General features: G+C 34.4%; 1 protein-coding gene across 2 annotated transcripts in view; it reads left to right on the top strand.

The window, feature by feature from the left end:
* p (WD40 repeat domain-containing protein pink) overlaps positions 1–18,257 on the top strand; it is a 78,172-nt gene that overhangs the window by 14,502 nt on the left and 45,413 nt on the right. For both annotated transcript variants that reach the window (XM_081737908.1, XM_081737909.1), the window contains exons 2-4: positions 5,866–6,037; positions 13,481–13,591; positions 17,117–17,365. In XM_081737908.1, the coding sequence (XP_081594034.1) occupies positions 5,954–6,037; positions 13,481–13,591; positions 17,117–17,365 (444 nt within the window). In that variant the 5' untranslated portion in view covers positions 5,866–5,953. The remainder of the gene's footprint in view (positions 1–5,865; positions 6,038–13,480; positions 13,592–17,116; positions 17,366–18,257) is intronic.

The raw sequence follows: 18,257 nt of genomic DNA on the forward strand, positions 1-18,257 counted from the left end.
GGAGACCGACACTTTCCGCATAATTCTTTCTAACGTTTCGTGGCTCAGTATAGTGTTTACTTAAAGTATTCTCATTGGCAGTGATATTCATGATTTTTTAAAGAAATTGCTTGAACGTCGGATGCTTTGTCTTATTGAGTGTATAACGATGTATACTTTGCCCACAGTTGTAAATATTTAAACCCAGGGTTGGCTGGTTTAAAGCAAGGTGGTTTAAACCATGGTTTAAACTCAGGGTGGATTGATTTAAATCAGTCTGATTTAAATCACGATTTAAATCAAGATTTAAATCACTTGATTTTTTAAATAAAAATCGTTGATTTAAATCGAATTCCAAAATAAATTAATTTAAAGTGAAAATAAATAAAATCCCGTTTCTGTTCTGCTATTTCGATTATGGAAGTTAATAATCATAATTCAATGAGACTCAAATGTGCAATAGTATGAAAACCAGTGTCATGCAGAGGATGATTAGGGAAAATCCCGTTTTGAACAGGTAACGGAGCAATCCTGCTTTCTTCTTTTCGTATCATTGGGTTTGGGTTTTAAAATCGTTAACTATTCTAACGGGGGAAATCACCATCCACATTTAAGACGAAAATTCTTTTTTGTGCGTGTCTGTTTGTTTGCTCCCAGGTAATAGGGCGTATTTAGAGAGGTCCTATCCCATCTCTATTTTTTTTTTTTTAATTTTATAACTTTAGGCGAAATTTATGTATTTTATGCCGCAAGCTAAGTTCTGAGTTTTTAAAAATAGGCCCCTGCCAAATATCAGTAACTTTTGTGAAAAAAAGTGTTATTTTGATAAACGTTGCTGTACTTTTTCCTTAATGCTTAACCTTTTAAATTATATCACCTATTTTTAGGTGATAGGGTAGAATCTTCATTATTCAATTAAAAAAGTACGAATAAGGCTTTTTACTTCGTTTTCTTCAAGACAAGAGGCATTTTAGAACACGTTACATATGCTTTCACGCCTTTTTACGTTGAGGCATAGTGTGTGATGACGTCATAAATTTAAAAAGATATTTTTTGTCATGCGTATTATTATTATTATTTGGCGGGTTACATTTTGCATTCAAAAGACTGAAATTTTGCACACTCGTTCAGTGCACCCCTTAATAATTTTCGGATGTTTTCAGATATCTGCGTGGAGACAGCTGGTTCCAGAGGGGGAAAAAATGTGTAAAAAAAAAAAAAAGGATATTTTTAACAAAAAATAGCTTTTTCGTGATTTTCCCGCCTCAGATGGAGACATATGAATAGTACCGTTTGAAAGGATGTTCTATTCTGAAGAAAATGATGCACGTACTATGCTCCTAGGATAAATAGGGATGTCTCAGGAAACTGTTACCTGAGATCCTGTTTATACGGGAATCTGGGGTATTTGGGGAATATTATTTTTCGAGGGCTTACTTTTGCACATACAGGATTGAAATTTTGCACATTTATTCAGTGCACACCTCAGTATTTTTAAAACAGGAGGAGGGGCCCACAGAGGTAAGAATTAAAAACAAAAAAGAATATATTTTTAACATGATGGAGACATTTGAAGGGTACCGTTTGAAAATTTGTTTTATTCTGAAGAGAATAATGTACACGTCATGATCCTAGAATAAATAGGGATGTCTGAGGAAATTTTTATATTACATCCGAGTCATCTGGATCATTGTGGGAATGTTCTTAGCTCATTGTTAAATAGTTTCCTCACCCTTACTACTCAAGATAGAAGCTTGAAATTTTGTACACCCCTTAGTATTTCCCAGTTGATTTTGAGATCTGTGCGGTAACACAGGGAAATCCAGAGGGGATCAAAAAAAAAAAAAAAAAAAAGAGTAAAAAAATGCCAATTACTCTCAAAATTACCCGCTTCAGGGATATGATAAGGAAATGTGAATGTTACCGTTTCAAAAGCTGTTCTATTCTAAAGAGAGTATGTACCATGATCCTAGGATAAATAGGGATGGTGCTGTATCTGCTTGACTGAAAGTCTATAATTTACCTTTAAAAAGAGCCATAATTTAAAAGGGTTAAGAAACATTGTTTGGATTGATATATGTTAACGATTGGGGATAATTCAAAATTCAACCCCAATACTTTCACTTAAATGGCATAATTAGCATTTAATACTAATTCCTAATGCTTTTTCTTCAGTTCGTGACTTGTATTATACGAGGAGAAAGATTTGATTTAAATCAAAAAAATCGATTTAAATCAAAAAAATCAACAAAAATGATTTTAAAAAAAAATCATGATTTTTTTTCCACCCTGTTTAAACTATAATTTAAACCATGGTTTAAACTATAATTTGAACTAGCTGTTTTTTTTTTTTTTTTTTTTTTTTTTTCAAAAAAACCAACTGGTTTAAACCAAAAAGCGAAAAATATTCGTAAAGGTGAAAGTGTTCGGAAAATCTGGAACACGCATTTGGGGATTATCACGTTTCACTCCCGTATATTATTCGTATTATATTCAGACCTAAATTCCCCATTCATTACTCAAAGGGATTATGCTACAAAAGCAACTTATATATATATATAAAAGTTTATGAGCGTTTCTTTTGTGATTTTTTTATAGTTTATCATTATTATGAAATTGCAAAAAAAAAAAATAAATAAAAAAAATAAAATAAAATAAATAAATAAAAAATAAAAACTAAATATTTTTTTCATTTTAATAATGTTTACTATTGATAAAATATATTGAAATACCATATTTTTTTGGGAAGGTCATAAAAACTCCACGAGGGACATTTATTGAAATCGGAAATATCTTTGGTATCTGTGTATAAATGGGTAACCCAAAGTGAACTTACATAATTCTTATCTTTATTCACTTTTCTTACTGATATGCAAATTAAGTAGTTGTATTCCTTTAACTTGGACTAATAAAAGTCGTAGTGAACTAACCTGGACTAAATTAGTTCTTCTGCAGTATTTTGAAACTGTCCATATGTAATTTTGTATAATGGTTTCACTTGTGCATCTTTTTGTCGTTCTGAAATGACTTTTGACAATTATATTAACAAGTATGTAAAGATCAGTACAACGTATTTTTATCAGGAGTCCTTCGTGAGTGAGTCGGCAGATGTATCGCATTTGTGACCAATTAGTTCCGGTTTCGATTTCAAATGGAGGACAATTCCTCTCGGATATAAGCCAAGAAGCGGCTTGAATTCCGCTTCAAGCTTATGTGACCCCTTCCAGCATAACCCGGTTGTTGCATAATAACACCACGGCGAAACAAATTTATTTCTGCCCATAAGTGATATAAATACATAGAGCAAATTATTTAAACCAGAAAAAAAAAGGTTTAAACAAAAAAATGTTTTTTTTTTTTTTTTTTTCAATAAAAACCATGGTTTTTGCCAACCCTGTTTAAACCTTGTGGTAATAACAACACATTATATGTAAGTCGAATGATTACACATCAGTTTCCATTTGTATATTTTCAATTATTGATATATATGACTTTCATATATTGCGACTCTGCTTGTTCTAGCTGTAACGAGATTATTGTCGTCACACCCAGTAAACAAACATCTCTACTTTTGTAACCAAAAAATAAACATCAAAATGAACATTTTTATGACATTAATAATAATTTTTCTTCTTTCTCTTCTGTAATGAGTCTAGTGCCTGCTGAAGTAACACTTTTGCCCAGAATATTAAATAAGATATACCAGGGTTGGCTGGTTTAAACCAAGGTGGTTTAAACCAAGGTTTAAACCAGCTGTTTTTTTTTTTCAAAAAAACGAACTGGTTTAAACAAAAAAAAAAAAAAAATGTTCGTAAAAGTGTAAGTGTTTGTAAAATCTTGATAAACACACATTTGTGGGTTATCACATTTCACTTCCGTATATTATTCGTATTATATTCAGACCTAAATTCCCCATTCATTACTCAAAAAGATTATACCACAAAAGCAACTTTTTTTATAAGTTTATAAATGTTTATTTTCTGATTTTTTGTAGTTGTTATTATTGTTATGTAATTGCAATCGAAGAAAAATTCTAAATATTGTTGGTTTCAATGTTTACTATTGATAAAATACATCGAAAATGCCGTACTTTGTGTATGTGTGTGGGGGGGGGGTCATACAGACCCCACGAGAGGCATTTAGTGAAATAAGTATCTTTGGTATCTATTTATGTATAAATGAGTCTGAGCCAAAGTGGATTCAAATAATTCGTATCTTTATTCACTTTTCTTATTGATATGCAGATTAAGTCGGTGTATTTCTTTAATTTGGACCAATAAAAGTCATTGTTAACTAACTTGAACTAAATTAGTTCTTCCGTACTCCGTAGTATTTTGAAATTGTTCATATGTAATTCTGTGTAATGGTTTCACTTGTGCAACTGTTTATCTTTTTGTCCTTCTGAAATGACTCTTGACAGTTATATTAAGAAGCATGTAAAGATCAGTACAACGTATCTTTTTATCAGGATTCCTTCGTGAGTGAGTCGGCAGACGTATCGCATTTATGGCCAATTAGTCCTGGTTCCGAGTTCAAATGGAGGACAATTTCTCTCGAATGTAACTCGAGAAGCGGTTTTTATTCCGCTTTAAGCTTATGTGACCCCTTCCAGCATAACCCGGTTGTTGCATAATAACATCAAGGCGAAACAAACTTATTTCTGTCCATATATGATATGAATATATAGAACAAATTATTTAAACCATAAAAACCTGGTTTAAACCAAAAAAAAGTTTTTTTTTTTTTGTTTTTTAAATAAAAACCATGGTTTTTGTCAACCCTGAGATATACATCGGATATTTATGTTATCGTTGTAAGTGAACATTCAAATCAGTATTAATTCTTATAAATTTCATCTTCAAAAAAACTGGTGGTTGTTTAAAGACAAGTCATAATAGAAGATATCGATTTTTTTCTTTTCTTTGGAAGATTTTAGAATCGAGCAGTGAAAAAGGAGATAAAAGTGGATTATGGGCAGATTAAGAAGAAAGTCCTAGAAGAGGAAAAGAGAATTTAGGCTCCAAAATTGTGCTGGAAAATTATCTTTATTCCCGTCTTGAAGCAACATTTGGTACAGTGGTTACTTTATGAGAACACTTTCTTGCTTTAAAAAAAAATGTGTGCAAGTAAGGCTGCCTTCACATTAGCATCTTGTGAGCCGCTCATGTGAACCTCTAGTGTGAAGGCATTGAATACTTCTAAGCCATTCAAAAGAACGTGATACTAAAATAGGCAGCCATCCTAGAGCCAGAAGAAGTTGTAGCTTTAATCTTGGCGATAAATTGCAAGAAAAAAGATTAATATATATATATATATATAACAATGTGGATTCATCCTATAAATCGATTAAGACTGGAAGAATGTTCATTTTACAGTCTGTTTCCTAAACCGAGAGAAGATGAAAGAAAATTTTTCAATTATTTCAAGATGTCTATATCATCGTTTGACAAACTGTATGATAGTATAAAGTGTGCATTTTATCAGAGTAACACCAAAATGAGAAAATTTTTAACATCAAATATATCTGCAGTTTTCTTCATTCCAACTAAGTTCACGCTCGCGTGTGAAGGGCTCTCATAAGACTGTGTGTTATTTTATTCCCGGCCAGCAGCCCGCAGAAGTCAAGTACGGCAGGGTGATCTTCATAGCAGCTCAGAGCCGGCGGCCCACTCGCACCGAAGCGCATGTGTGAAGGCGTACATTTAAGATAATGTAAAGCTAGCAGCTGCAGCTCACAGGATCCTAGTGTGAAGGCTACCTAAAAGTCCTAACGCTATTTATATTTATCATTAAGTCAGTTCCTGTTGCTTTGATTTTGATTTTTGTGTGTCTTTGTTGGAATTCCTTTGTTCTAATGACTCATACATATGTATCTTATTTGATTAGGTGGACACTGCAGCATCAGTACTGAAGAAAGAAACGTTTGGAAGAAAATGTCCTGAGTGAAGCTAAAAACACAAGTAGAGTAATAGACATGGAGAGGCAGCCATTCGTATTAACAGAATTAGAAAACTTAAGTCCAATATATTCTCCTCTCAAAGCAACTCAGAGAATAAAGGTGAGCACCCATTGGCTTTTTGACTTATAATTTCTCCTCGCATTGTTTATAAATGTTTATATACTATACACTTTGTACAGTGTTGCATAAATTCAGGTTTTATTCTTATTTTGAGGTATTCTTAAGGATACTAACTAAAAAAAGCTGTACTTATCGAAAACACCGAGATTAAAATCTCACTGCCAGTTAAAAAATGTGTAGGTTCATGAGAGGATGATTCAAATTAAGAAAAAAATTGGTTACTTATTAATATGTTCTCCCGTGGGAAAACTAAATATTATCCAAACGTTTCGGAACAACCTAGTTCCTTCTTCAGTGGTAAGATAAGAAGAATACAAATGGATGAGAGAATTATGGTATGGAAAAAGGAATACATACCACCAAATAAATACTGTATAACGTGCAAGATGGATACGGAAAACGACAAGTAGAGCAGAGTGGACGAAAGAAACAACGAGCCGAGTTGAAAGAATCGCGGTGTGTATGCCACGTCACTATTGCCAGATCCAAAATATACATCAAATTTAGGTAGCCAGATTTTATCAATGTTGTCTGAATCCAGATTTAAAGCTGGTTTATATTTGTGAATAAAGAATGATTCTTTAATCTCATTTTTTTTTTTCTGAACTTATTATATTAACTGTTTTATATTGTGTGTATGTTGTCTTAGGTGAAGTCACAATTTGATATATGGATCTGGCAGTACTGGTGTGACAGAGACACCGCTCTTCTTTCAACTCAACTCGTTCTTTTTTGTCATCCACTGTGCTCTGCTCAAATCTTTACGTCCTACGGTTATGCCGGCTAAGTCTAAAGGAGACGGTGATTATTAGAAATGAAGGCAATAGTAGAATGAAGAAAGTCGAAGGAAACGGGAGAACCCCGAGAAAACCCACGCACATGGTGTTTGTCCACCACAAAGTTCGTTTGACGCGAGCTGGGATCGAACCAGAACGCCATGCACCATGCTCTACCGCAGAGGCACCGCGGCCCCTCTCGTTGTTTTTGGTATCCATCTCGCACGTTATATTTATTTGGTGGTGTGTATCACTTTTTCCATACCATAGTGCTTTCATCCATTTTTTATTCTTTTTACCTTACCACTGAAACGTATGGAGAGTATTTACTTTTCCCACGGGAGGAGATATTGGTAATAACTAATTTTTTTGGTAATGTTTCAGCAAAGGGTTATTCCCTTCCTCGGCACGGGTCTTTTCAGAAAAGCAACGTTGCTTGATGAACTACACCACTCACAACAGTACAGATCACACTTTCCGCTTAAATATGTTCTCCTGGGCCGGTGGTGTGGTCATATAACCAACTTGCAGGCTAGATTGTGTGGTGGGAAACGGTTTATACTGTAAAGGTTGATCCTGCATGATGATCTAGGCCCCCACTCAGTGCACCAGATTCTTGGTTTTTTTCGTTTCCTCTCTCTTTCATCATTCCACCATTATCATTCATACCATCATCATCATCACTGCCTCTCTTAGTCTCGGTGCATAATCGTGGGACGTAAAACTCAATGAAAAATAATTTTGATTTAACCTCTTTATAATTTAAAATATAATAGTGATAACTATAATAAGCTCGTAAGGAAAGAAATACTTCAATATTTTTGTCTTGCGTAAGGTTTCAAGGTCTTCAGAAAACACTTTTGTATTACAATATTTTATCGTTTATGAAGATATTAAGCACGTACCCAGCAATAGGTTTAATTTTGATACCCGAAAAACTTAACCTTAGATTCGTACGAAGTGCTGTGCTTACAAACCTGCTTGAACCGTTACACTACATTTTGTCCTCTCAAAGATCGATATTTGGCGTAAACGAACATATATATATATATATATATATATATATATAATGTTATGATGCACATATTTCAGTATCTTATTGCAAATGTTCATCTACTACGCATAAAAAAGAGTGCTAAAATTATATGCAAAATGAAGAGAATGAAAATCACAAGTAGGGAAACAATAATATTTTTCAGTGGGGATCTGGGTTCGATTCGAGGCTGAGTGCTCTTCTCGGATACAAATCCGTACGTGGTTCGCATTTCTTTTGAAGAGACCTAACCACTGCGAAATTAAAAACCGCTAATTTTTACAGTAATTATGTGATATCTTCAAATAGATAAAAGATAATCGAAATGTGAAACAAGAGCGCCCTAGACAATATTATTTTGCATGAGGTACCGTTATTACGAGTCACGTAGTAGTTTGTTTGCATCCATTTAGAAACACGAAAATAAATACCGATTTTCTAAATGACTGGAAATCGAAAGCCGATAAGTGAGTCGTGATAACAGTGTCTCATGTAAAATAATATTGTCTAGCGAGCTCTTGTTCCACATTTCGATTATCTTTTATCTATTTGAAGATATCACATAATTACTGTAAAATTTGCGGTATTTTAATTTCGCCGTGATGGAGCCTCTTAAGGAGTAATAGTTCCGTCTCATGTAGCCTTGGGGCTAAGAAGCATCTTTAAGTTCGAGCCAGTCATATTTTTCAAACATTAGCTTCGTTCAAAATAGATTGATACCTAAGCACATTTGGTGTCTTTCCCTTTCAGATCAACATGTATAATTCTGATGAATGGATGAAATACAAAACATGGTAGGTGTGCCATAAGTGGCAAGAGAATAAGACATTCACAGTTCCCTCGTGGTGATATGGTTATCGTACACGTCTTCGCGCTGGAGACCCGAGTTCCATTCCTGGCGAGAGCTCATGAGCTCGGATCCCACGTTAAGCTGTAGTTCTACGTTTGATATAATCTCTGTGCTAAAAGGGATGCTAAACTTTAAAACAAACAAAAAGCATAAGATAGTCGCGCATTTGCTTGTACCAGGAGCAAGTCTTAGAATAATCTGGAGGGTAATACTCGTTTGGGCATTGTAGAGCTCCTTCGTGGCTAAGCGGTTAGCGTACGCGCCTTTGGCATGGGAGATTGGGGTTCGATTCCCGGCGGGAACTCATGTGGTTCCAATTCCATGTTAATCAGTAGGTCCACGTCTCACATAGCCTCGCTGCTGAACGGGACGTTAAACTCAAAATCAACTCAATCGTTTGGGCATTGCATCCGCACAAGTAAGTCCTGCTGTTGAAAACACAGCCATTTACTGTTACTTGTTTTCCAGATACATGAGAAGTTTTGTCTTTCTTAGGAGCATTTGTGCGTGTTGAAAATGAGCAATGTATCTTGCCATATTTCCTAAGTATAGCTATATGATACATATTTTATAACTTACAGACAAAAAGAGCTTACCCTGTATCCAGGGAAGAAAAACTTCTCCAAACAGTTTCGTTGCTGTCTGGTGTCTCCCTTCTGTGTAGACTTCGTTTTAAAGAAAAGTAGAGTAGGTGTAATCCTTCCTTTCAAAAATTATGTTAAGTGCGGCCTATTGAAGAAAGAAAGAAAGAAAGAAAAAACGTTATAAGGTGTAGAGAAGTTTCAATTTCTTGAAGTAAAGTTATATTTTCCACGTATTTTAGAAATGAGAACTGAATCCACTTAATTGTTAAAAAAAAAAAAAGTCTACACAGAAGGAAAGAACCCACCTACATAATATCAGTCTAGCAATAGTATTGAAGACATAAAAAAGGATGCTGGAGAGAATCGAATCCGTTGGAGAAGTTTTCGATCGTCAGATGCAAGATAAGGTTTATATATATATATTAACTCTCGGAAGCCCAATGAAGTACATTTTGTACCCCATACTTTCAAATTTGGTTCTGTTTCCTGTATTTTTTTCTGCGACTTTGGCTGTTCTTTTTCTAGCTGAATATATTTGACTCTTCTACATTTTCTACATGAAAGTTCCGGTGGATGTAATTAATTGTTAAAATAATTGGAAATTTGTACTACTGGGGTCCAAAATGTATCCGTATGAGAGCTTCCATGTAGGTTTTTTTTTTCTTTTTTTCAACAGATGGTTCTGCTCTTTGTGGTATTAGTAAGATGTTATTCACCAGTAATGCAAACATTAGAGAACTTTATACAAAATTTAATGTAAATGGATATTTCCTTCAATCTTTTGTATTTTTGTTTCTTGGAGTTTGCTTTTCTATGTCCATGCAATTATTAATTCAACAAAATCTCTTGTTATCGTAATGATCTTAATTCTCTTTTTGTTTTTCAAAATATTGTATCATATTGTGTGAATTTATCAATATTATCAATAAAAGGTGTGTACGAACACAAAATAATAATCTTAATGCTTTCCCTCTAATATTAAGGTAAAAAATAAGTTGGGGTACGAAATGTACCCCTCTGGGCTTTCGCGAAACAAAAGAAACTTGAGATTCCGAGGGTTAAGTTATATCTGACAGTGACGCCATCTATGTATGAAGTGAGATCGATTGAAAGGTTTCTCAGCTCAAAAAGTATGGACTCCTGTTAATTAATTGCCAAATTATGGAATAAATCAGCAGTATGACTACGGTGTCGAATTGTTCTTACGAAAGATGGAGTGAATCAACATCTGCAGGCGACATCCACCATCTCGGAAGCCTGAAAGTTCTTTTCTGGAAGGCCTGCGTTTTACAAATGAGAAAAAGCTGAAGTAGTAGTTAGTACGCTTCTGCGTGGGTTGGTGAAGAAAGTTTATGACGAAGGAATACAAAAATTTGTTACATATGCTATTACGTGTCTCTGAATATTTAGGATGGCTTGTGAAAAATATATCCTTAGATATTAGAATAAGGAACTTAATTATTTTCTGTTGTTTCATTTTTATTCAACGGTGATCCCAGCCCCAGCCGAGTGAACTTTGTGCTGGACAAACACCGTTTGCGTGGGTTTCTCGGGGTTCTCCCGTTTTCTCCCACTTTCTTCATTCCACCATTTTATTCATTGCTCATCATCACCGTCTCCTTTAGCCTAACCGGCATAACCATGGGACGTAAAACTCAAAGATTTCATTTCATGTTTTATTCAACGGAGGAGCTACTTTTCGGATGACCATTGTATGGACATTTTATTTATTTATTTTAAAGTTCACTGTACTGATGCCATCTTACTTTTAACCTAGATCTAGAAAAAAAAGTAGATATAAGAATTTTCATAATTTGTTGTTTTGCGTGAAGGGTCAAAGCTGTATCTTAAGTTCATGATATTTGCAATAAAGACATCTGCAATATGTTATATAGTCTAAGTGATTTCAATCGCTGAGCACCGACCTGAAGATTGCTAAAATGCATGGCTATTCAGGATGCAGGTTGGGTAGGTAGTGGTTAAAGCATCAGCAGGGTAAGCTGGAGACACAGGTACGATTCTGTCCAGTCGTTCATTTTATTTTATTTTATTTTTTAATTCTATTTGATTTGTTTGAAAAATCAAACTAATACGTCCTAATACAGTAGGTATTGTCCGCACGGGAACAAACTGTTATATTGGAACAAAATGCATGCATTCATAGAGGATGCCATGTTCGTTATGACCGACATAATTACTTCGACGTAGAGTTGTGTCTATGTGTTTCTTTTATAAAAAACTTCGAGTCAAAGTTCTTTCTTCTAAAACAATTTTTTTTTCGGACAAATGTGAAAAAATGTTTGTACAAACAAATAGAAAACAAAATGGTGTTTAGAATATGCTAAGATTAACTTCTAATGTAGATTTATAAAATAAAGAGCAATAAAATATAAACTTACAGGCCCCGCCTCCTGTTCCTCTAAGGTGACACTTCAGGAGGCCAAAGAAATGGAAGCCACTAAAGGCTAGGTTAAACTGTATGGTGGGTGTTTCTGTATCTCCCAGTATTGTCGTGTAAAAGAATGAGTCCATCCAACAGTAGTCCATGTCCTTTCCTTCGAATAGCATTGTGTAATGTGGTGAAAATGTGAATTTGTTTCGTCACATTCCAAAAAAGTTGATGGGCAGTACACCTCTACAGTCTCAGAAGACTGTGACCATGATTTTTAATTGGGATGCAATTCTCTTCAACTTCTTGGAAGGAGGTGACGATGGATGTTTCCGTGACAGCGAGGAATGGTGACTGCTTGAGATCGTTAAGTGAACCATTGGCTCATCATCTGTGATTGTAAATTTCAAGAACTCGTTCCCTTCTACATGTTAATGATGGAAATGGATCGGAGCCATGCCCATTCACGTTGCTTTTTGGTTTTCGGGTAGCAATTTCGACACCCATGTTGAACACACTTTCCTGTAGTCCAATATTCACATTGCCTACTACCTTGGGCGCGTCCTACTTCCTTGGCTATATTCCGCTCTGTGACTGTTTGATACTCAATCCAGCACAGCAATATCCTCCCCAGACGATGTTGTCGGCCGTCCTGGATTTGTCGCATGCATCAGTTCTTCCTTCTTCAAATGATTTGCACTACTTATACACTTCCTTAAGGACGTCACTGAAACTGTCAGTGGATTTAAACGGGCCTGGTTCCTTGGCAATAAAGGAATCGAATCACGCTACAAACCTCCATGTTTGTCCATGTTTCCAGTAATGCGGCCATTTTAACACTGCTTCCCAAACATACATAGAACAGGTGGCGCCAGGATACGATGTGGTTGTTATTTCATGCACTTTCGGAACACGTATACGACGAACGGAACAGATATGGATTTTCAAATGCCATGAACAGCTTAGTTTCATTTCTGAAAGAAACCAAGTATATAATTAAATTCGCGCAAAGTTGAGTAATTAGAGTGTCATAAAATGTGTTGTTCCTTCCATGTGTTACATCTGCAATATACTAGTATTGTAATAACCATTAACGCGTTCTGTGGAAATGCAAATGTTCTTCATATTTCCTTTACGGCAGTTTTAAACTTCGATAATAATAATTAATAATCATCTTTCTTTTACATTTAGTTTTTTAAAGTTCTTTTCAAACTATCGTAAGCACATTGATCTGGCCCATTTATTTATAATTCTGAAAAGTTTTATGTTGTGATGAAACCTCACAAGAAAACATTCGAATTGTAATTATCACTTACCTGCTATGCTCTCCAACTTCCAGCAAGATAATAACTGTCTAAATTCTCAGTTTTCTTTCGGATGTACCCAGCACTATAAAAGAGAAGAGGTAAGCAAGACAGAATTTATGATATAAAGAATGATGAGAACACAATTCCCGCAAAACAACCAGATTGTAGAATACGACTTGTTAATTGTGAAGTTTTAAACAATTATGTGCTTTGACGATCTATTATTTCATTTACGCATTTTTTCTTAGTTTGATAATACTTTTTTTTTTTTTTTTTTTTATGTGATAATATTGGGTACTTCCCAACGAAAACTTGGTACTTGATTATAAATATCTTACTGTATGTTTGCAAGCATTCCGACTAAGTCATATTATGACATTTTTGTACCTAATAGATCTGAAGTAATTACTTTGTATATTTAAAGTATGCACGTAAAAGTCAGTTTTATAACTATGTTAATGGTTACTTTTTTCCTTATTTCAGTATACGTGCTTTGATGTTTCAAAGAATCTGCTTGTCCTAGGAGCAACAAGTGGTGGTCTCTATGTTTTCAAGAGAGAACCATGCGTTTTCCTCCAGTTAATACCAAGCAAGGTAGGTTAAAATATATAAAATAAAATGTGGTACTGATATAAGGAAAATTAAAGATAGCAATCAGGGACTAGAACTGAATAACATTCACCTGGATATGCCGTCTGCTGATGATGTCAATCTAATAGGAGATGGTGTGGGGAAAAAAACGAAGGTTTTATTAAACACCTACTGAGAAATGGATTTAGAAGTAAATGCTGAGAAGACTAAACACATGGAAATTCGTTGTGACCGTAAATTTAATACAGCAAATTTCGGATACGTTAAAAGACCAAGTAATACTTTCGACAAAGTAAACACTAAAATATCTAGGATCAGCATTAACAGAATAAAACCAATCCGCGAAGAAATTAAATGTCGATTTTGAAAGCAGGGAATTCGTGTCGTTGTTCAATCCAAACTCATTTTGTCTTTGCGAATTCTGTCGAAGGAGTTGGAACTTAAAGTGTATAAAATTATAATTATGTTTGCGAAATATGGTCATTTACTTTGAGAGAAGAAGTAGACTGAAAGAATGTGAGATTAAAATCCTGAGGCAATCTTGAACATGGGTCATTCCATTTGAAATCACCAAATTTGAAACTAAAATGTGGCTCATATGTTTTAAATTTTATTCCAATTTTGTACATGTGTTGGTATTCAAACATAACACATCTGTAAAATGTTACAACTCTGCCTCAATGGGAACTGCTGTAGGAGCCATTCGAAATTTGGGAGTTTTGTGCAAAAAGCACCTAAGTCCGCTTTCGACTTAAAGTATTGAAACTGCTAGATCTTTAGAGATATTGAAGCTATTTGAAAATGGTATTTACTAAAATAATCTTAAAATTCGTAGCATTTAAAACATTGTAGTAATGAACTTCCCAAGTTTGGTTAAGCATATGAATTTCATCATCAAAGAGGGGAAAAAAAATAGAAAGAAAAAATAATGTCAAAATTTGGCAATTATTTCTGAAAAAGGTCCACCTAACACCAACCTCAAATTTTCAAAACAAGTAGCTCAGGTGTTCCTCTTTAACATGTGTAAAATAATTAGAATGGTGTTTTTTGGTATGTTCAAGAAAAACAAATTATGACAGTGTAAGTTGAGGACGGATTTAGATACTTTTTGCACAAAACGCCAAAATTTCCAATGACTGTTTCCAATTTTCTATGTTGAAAATGTTTATAATTCTCAAAACTGAGATGACTGAATAAATGAATTGTGCCAGAAATCTGAAACTTCAAGTACCATTGCTGAAAGGACTCAGATTCTGTCATTACTTCCAAAATCATGGACGATTATGAAGACTGTTGAAACATTTCAAACAACCGAGTATCTCGTTCGTAAAGCCCAGATCAGAAAGGAGCATTGCATTTTTAGCAAACTTAGTTCTAAAAAGGGATATAGTATTCCTGCAAACATCTATAATTTAGTCACAGAATTTTACAACAGTGATGAAGTGCCCTGAAATGCTGGATTGAGTGTCAGTGTCAGTAAGCATATGAATTTCACCTCCAAAGAGAAAAAAGAAGAAAATATAATTTCACAATTTTTCAATTATTTGTGAAAAAGGTCCACCTAACGTCAAACTCAAATTTTCAAAATAAGTAGTTCTGGTATTCCTGTTTATCCTATAAAAAACTAGGAGGGTGTTTTTTGATATGTTGAAAAAAACATAATTCAAGTCTCATATTATTTAATTTTCTAGTAATACGACTTGCATGGCTAAGTATGTTCCTCTACAATTGTTGATGATTCTTATGATGAAAAAAGTAGAAACTCTTCCTTAAATGTAATTTATAAAGTTACTTTAAAAACAATATGTGCCTATTACGCAACCTATATAGTGCTGTTTGATTTAATAAAAGAAACACTGAACAATAGTGAACTATCGTTATATAATACACAAATATTATTTACATGTTTGGTTGATTGAAATATTGAACCTAAGGTCTCTTATCACCAATTTTAGAGAAGGTCTTCTCAGTAGCTTGAATTTCTTCTTCAGAAATGCTGTAATTTCTGCCACTACCAGTTGAAATACTGGGTACTCCAATATTAATGGTGCAGTTTTCGTATGGAATCCAGCATGTGTCAGGTGTTTTTGGCCAGAAAAACATTTTCGTGGGCCCAGGAGGATGAAGGAAATTCACATTAGTCAGATATTCATGTGAATTCTCAACTATTTTTCCAATCCACCATTTCGCTTCAGAAATGCACGCAATAAATTACTCACATGAAAGATTAATGTCTTTCGATTCTGCGCAAGTATTCAGAATGAATGTTGTCTTTGAAGAAGATGCACGACTGACTTCAAGTTTCAACAGGCTGACGTGTTCATAATGATGAATTTTACGCGTCCCTTGCAACGTTATGGCTTTACCAGTCTCTTTTGAAGCATTGGACAAAGGTTTCCAACATTTCCAGCATAAAAAAGCGTTTGATTATAGTTGGTTATAGTTTGACATTGGTTGTAGTTTGAGAAAATTCGAAGAAATTGGCAATAGTAACAATCCAGTCATCCAGTGGCCTCTGTAAACTAGCATGTCTCGCTAGACATTTCAGTATCTCAACTATGTCATCGCAAACACTTTTGTCGTTACTTGCGGCAAAATAGTTCCACTCACAAGTGAGTCCAAAATCACTCATGCAGGCATAAGTTGACAAAGTTGTTTTTATAGTCTTTATATTGGGCTGCTGACCCATCTTCAAAGTAGATAATGTGTTTAATTTGTGGAAAAATATCGTTAACATACTTCAAAAGTATAACTTGGAAAACCTAAAATGTAAGTATATCGTGCTTCAACATATCAACTTACACTGTGTCATAATTTGTTTTTCTTGAACATACCAAAAAACACCCTCCTAATTTTTTTTATATGTTAAAGAGGAACACCAGAGCTACTTATTTTGAAAATTTGAGGTTGGTGTTAGCTGGGCCTTTTTCAGAAATAATTGCCAATAATTCAGAAATAATTATTTTGTCTTCTTTTTTTTCCCTTTGATGGTGAAATTCATATGCTTAACACCACTTCGGAAGTTCATTACTACAGTGTTTTAAATGCTACGAATTCGCTACGAAAATGCTAGCCGATTTTTTTTTTTTTTTTTTTTTTTTTGCTTACATTATATATCACTCCAAAACCTGTAAATAGAAAAACTTGCACCGAATAGTCCTCAGTACGTTGCTATCAGTTCTGTTCCACACTTCTCAGTTTTTATGTAAAGAAATCTGTTGTTTTAACTCCAGTGATGATTTCATAAATTTCTCACGGGGGTGTGGCGTTAATACGCAGGAGTTTAAAGTAGTATTGCATAAATACTGGTAACCTTTAAGCACGATCAGAGATTTATTCAGGGGGAATTACATAAATACCTTTGTGCAATATTCACACTTGAGCTAGAAACAAAGATGTAAGTTGTTAAGTTAGTATTCACTCCCTCCACACTCCCAGAAAAAGCAGGTTTAAGAATAAAAACTTCATTGCTAAAAATCAGCATTTTTGAGCTGTTTTGTTTATTATTATTATTGTTATTATTTGTAGGATGGCGCCATTTCCCATGTCTCGATATCTCCAGATCAGAACATCTTTGCATTTTCAACTGTCAAAGGCACTGTAGTGATAGTGGAGCACAATGTAAATCAAAGAAACAACAATGCCAGAAGACTTCAGGTGTCGGCTGAACATGTAGGATCTGAAATTACAGCGATGCAGTGGAATGCTACCAATGATGAACTCTACGTGGGAGACGATAAAGGAAAAATATCCATCATTAATGTGTCTTTGTTTATGGTAAGTGTGATAGAAACAAATAAAACTGATACTTAACGTATATATCACCTACACTTGAAGCAGCATCTGATTCATGCTCAATTATTGTCATTTATCTGGTCTTTTAATGTACTAGATAACATTATATGTGACTTTTCGCATATTCAGGTTGCTCAGAATTGGCAAAGAGCAAGGAAATGTATCACTTTATATTCTCGTTATATACGGGTTTGTTCGCTTTCCCATCTTTCCGTATCTCCTAACGTATTTCAATAGAACTTGGCAGATACAGATCGTACAACATATAAGTATTTTTTCAGGTATAGTATCTGTAGGTACTATCACGAACTCACGGGGTCCCAATAGGAGTTACCCCAAGAACCCAAGAAAACAAGTATTACGGGAAATTTCCAAAACTTTGCACTAACGAGATGTATGCAGTGTCATTTCGAAAGCTTGGTTTATTCGGATTGCAATAATGTACAAACTGTGAGCCTAAAGTAATTGTGGTATGAGTAGGGCTTCGCAGAGTTAGTGTCTTATTTTTTAAACCAATTATACAGCACATATTTTATTTACTAGGATCACGCTACTAGACCTTATAGATTGTAATGTTATTAAAATCACGCTGGTAAGCCTTATAAAATTGTAATGTTATTAGGATCACGCTCGTGGGCCTTATCAGATTGTGTTATTAGGATCATGCTAGTGGGACTTATTGTAATGTTGGAACCACGCTGGTGGGTACTATAAGATTATAATGTTATTAGGATCACGCTCGTGGGCCTTATCAGATTGTGTTATTAGATCACGTTAGTGGGGCTTATAAGATTGTAATGTTATTTGAACCATGCTAGTGGGTATTATAAGATTATAATGTTATTAGGATCACGCTAGTAGGCCTTATAAGATT

Source organism: Thermobia domestica, chromosome 14 (genome assembly GCF_964235325.1).
Source record: "Thermobia domestica chromosome 14, izTheDome1.hap1.1, whole genome shotgun sequence".
Taxonomy (NCBI): domain Eukaryota; kingdom Metazoa; phylum Arthropoda; class Insecta; order Zygentoma; family Lepismatidae; genus Thermobia; species Thermobia domestica.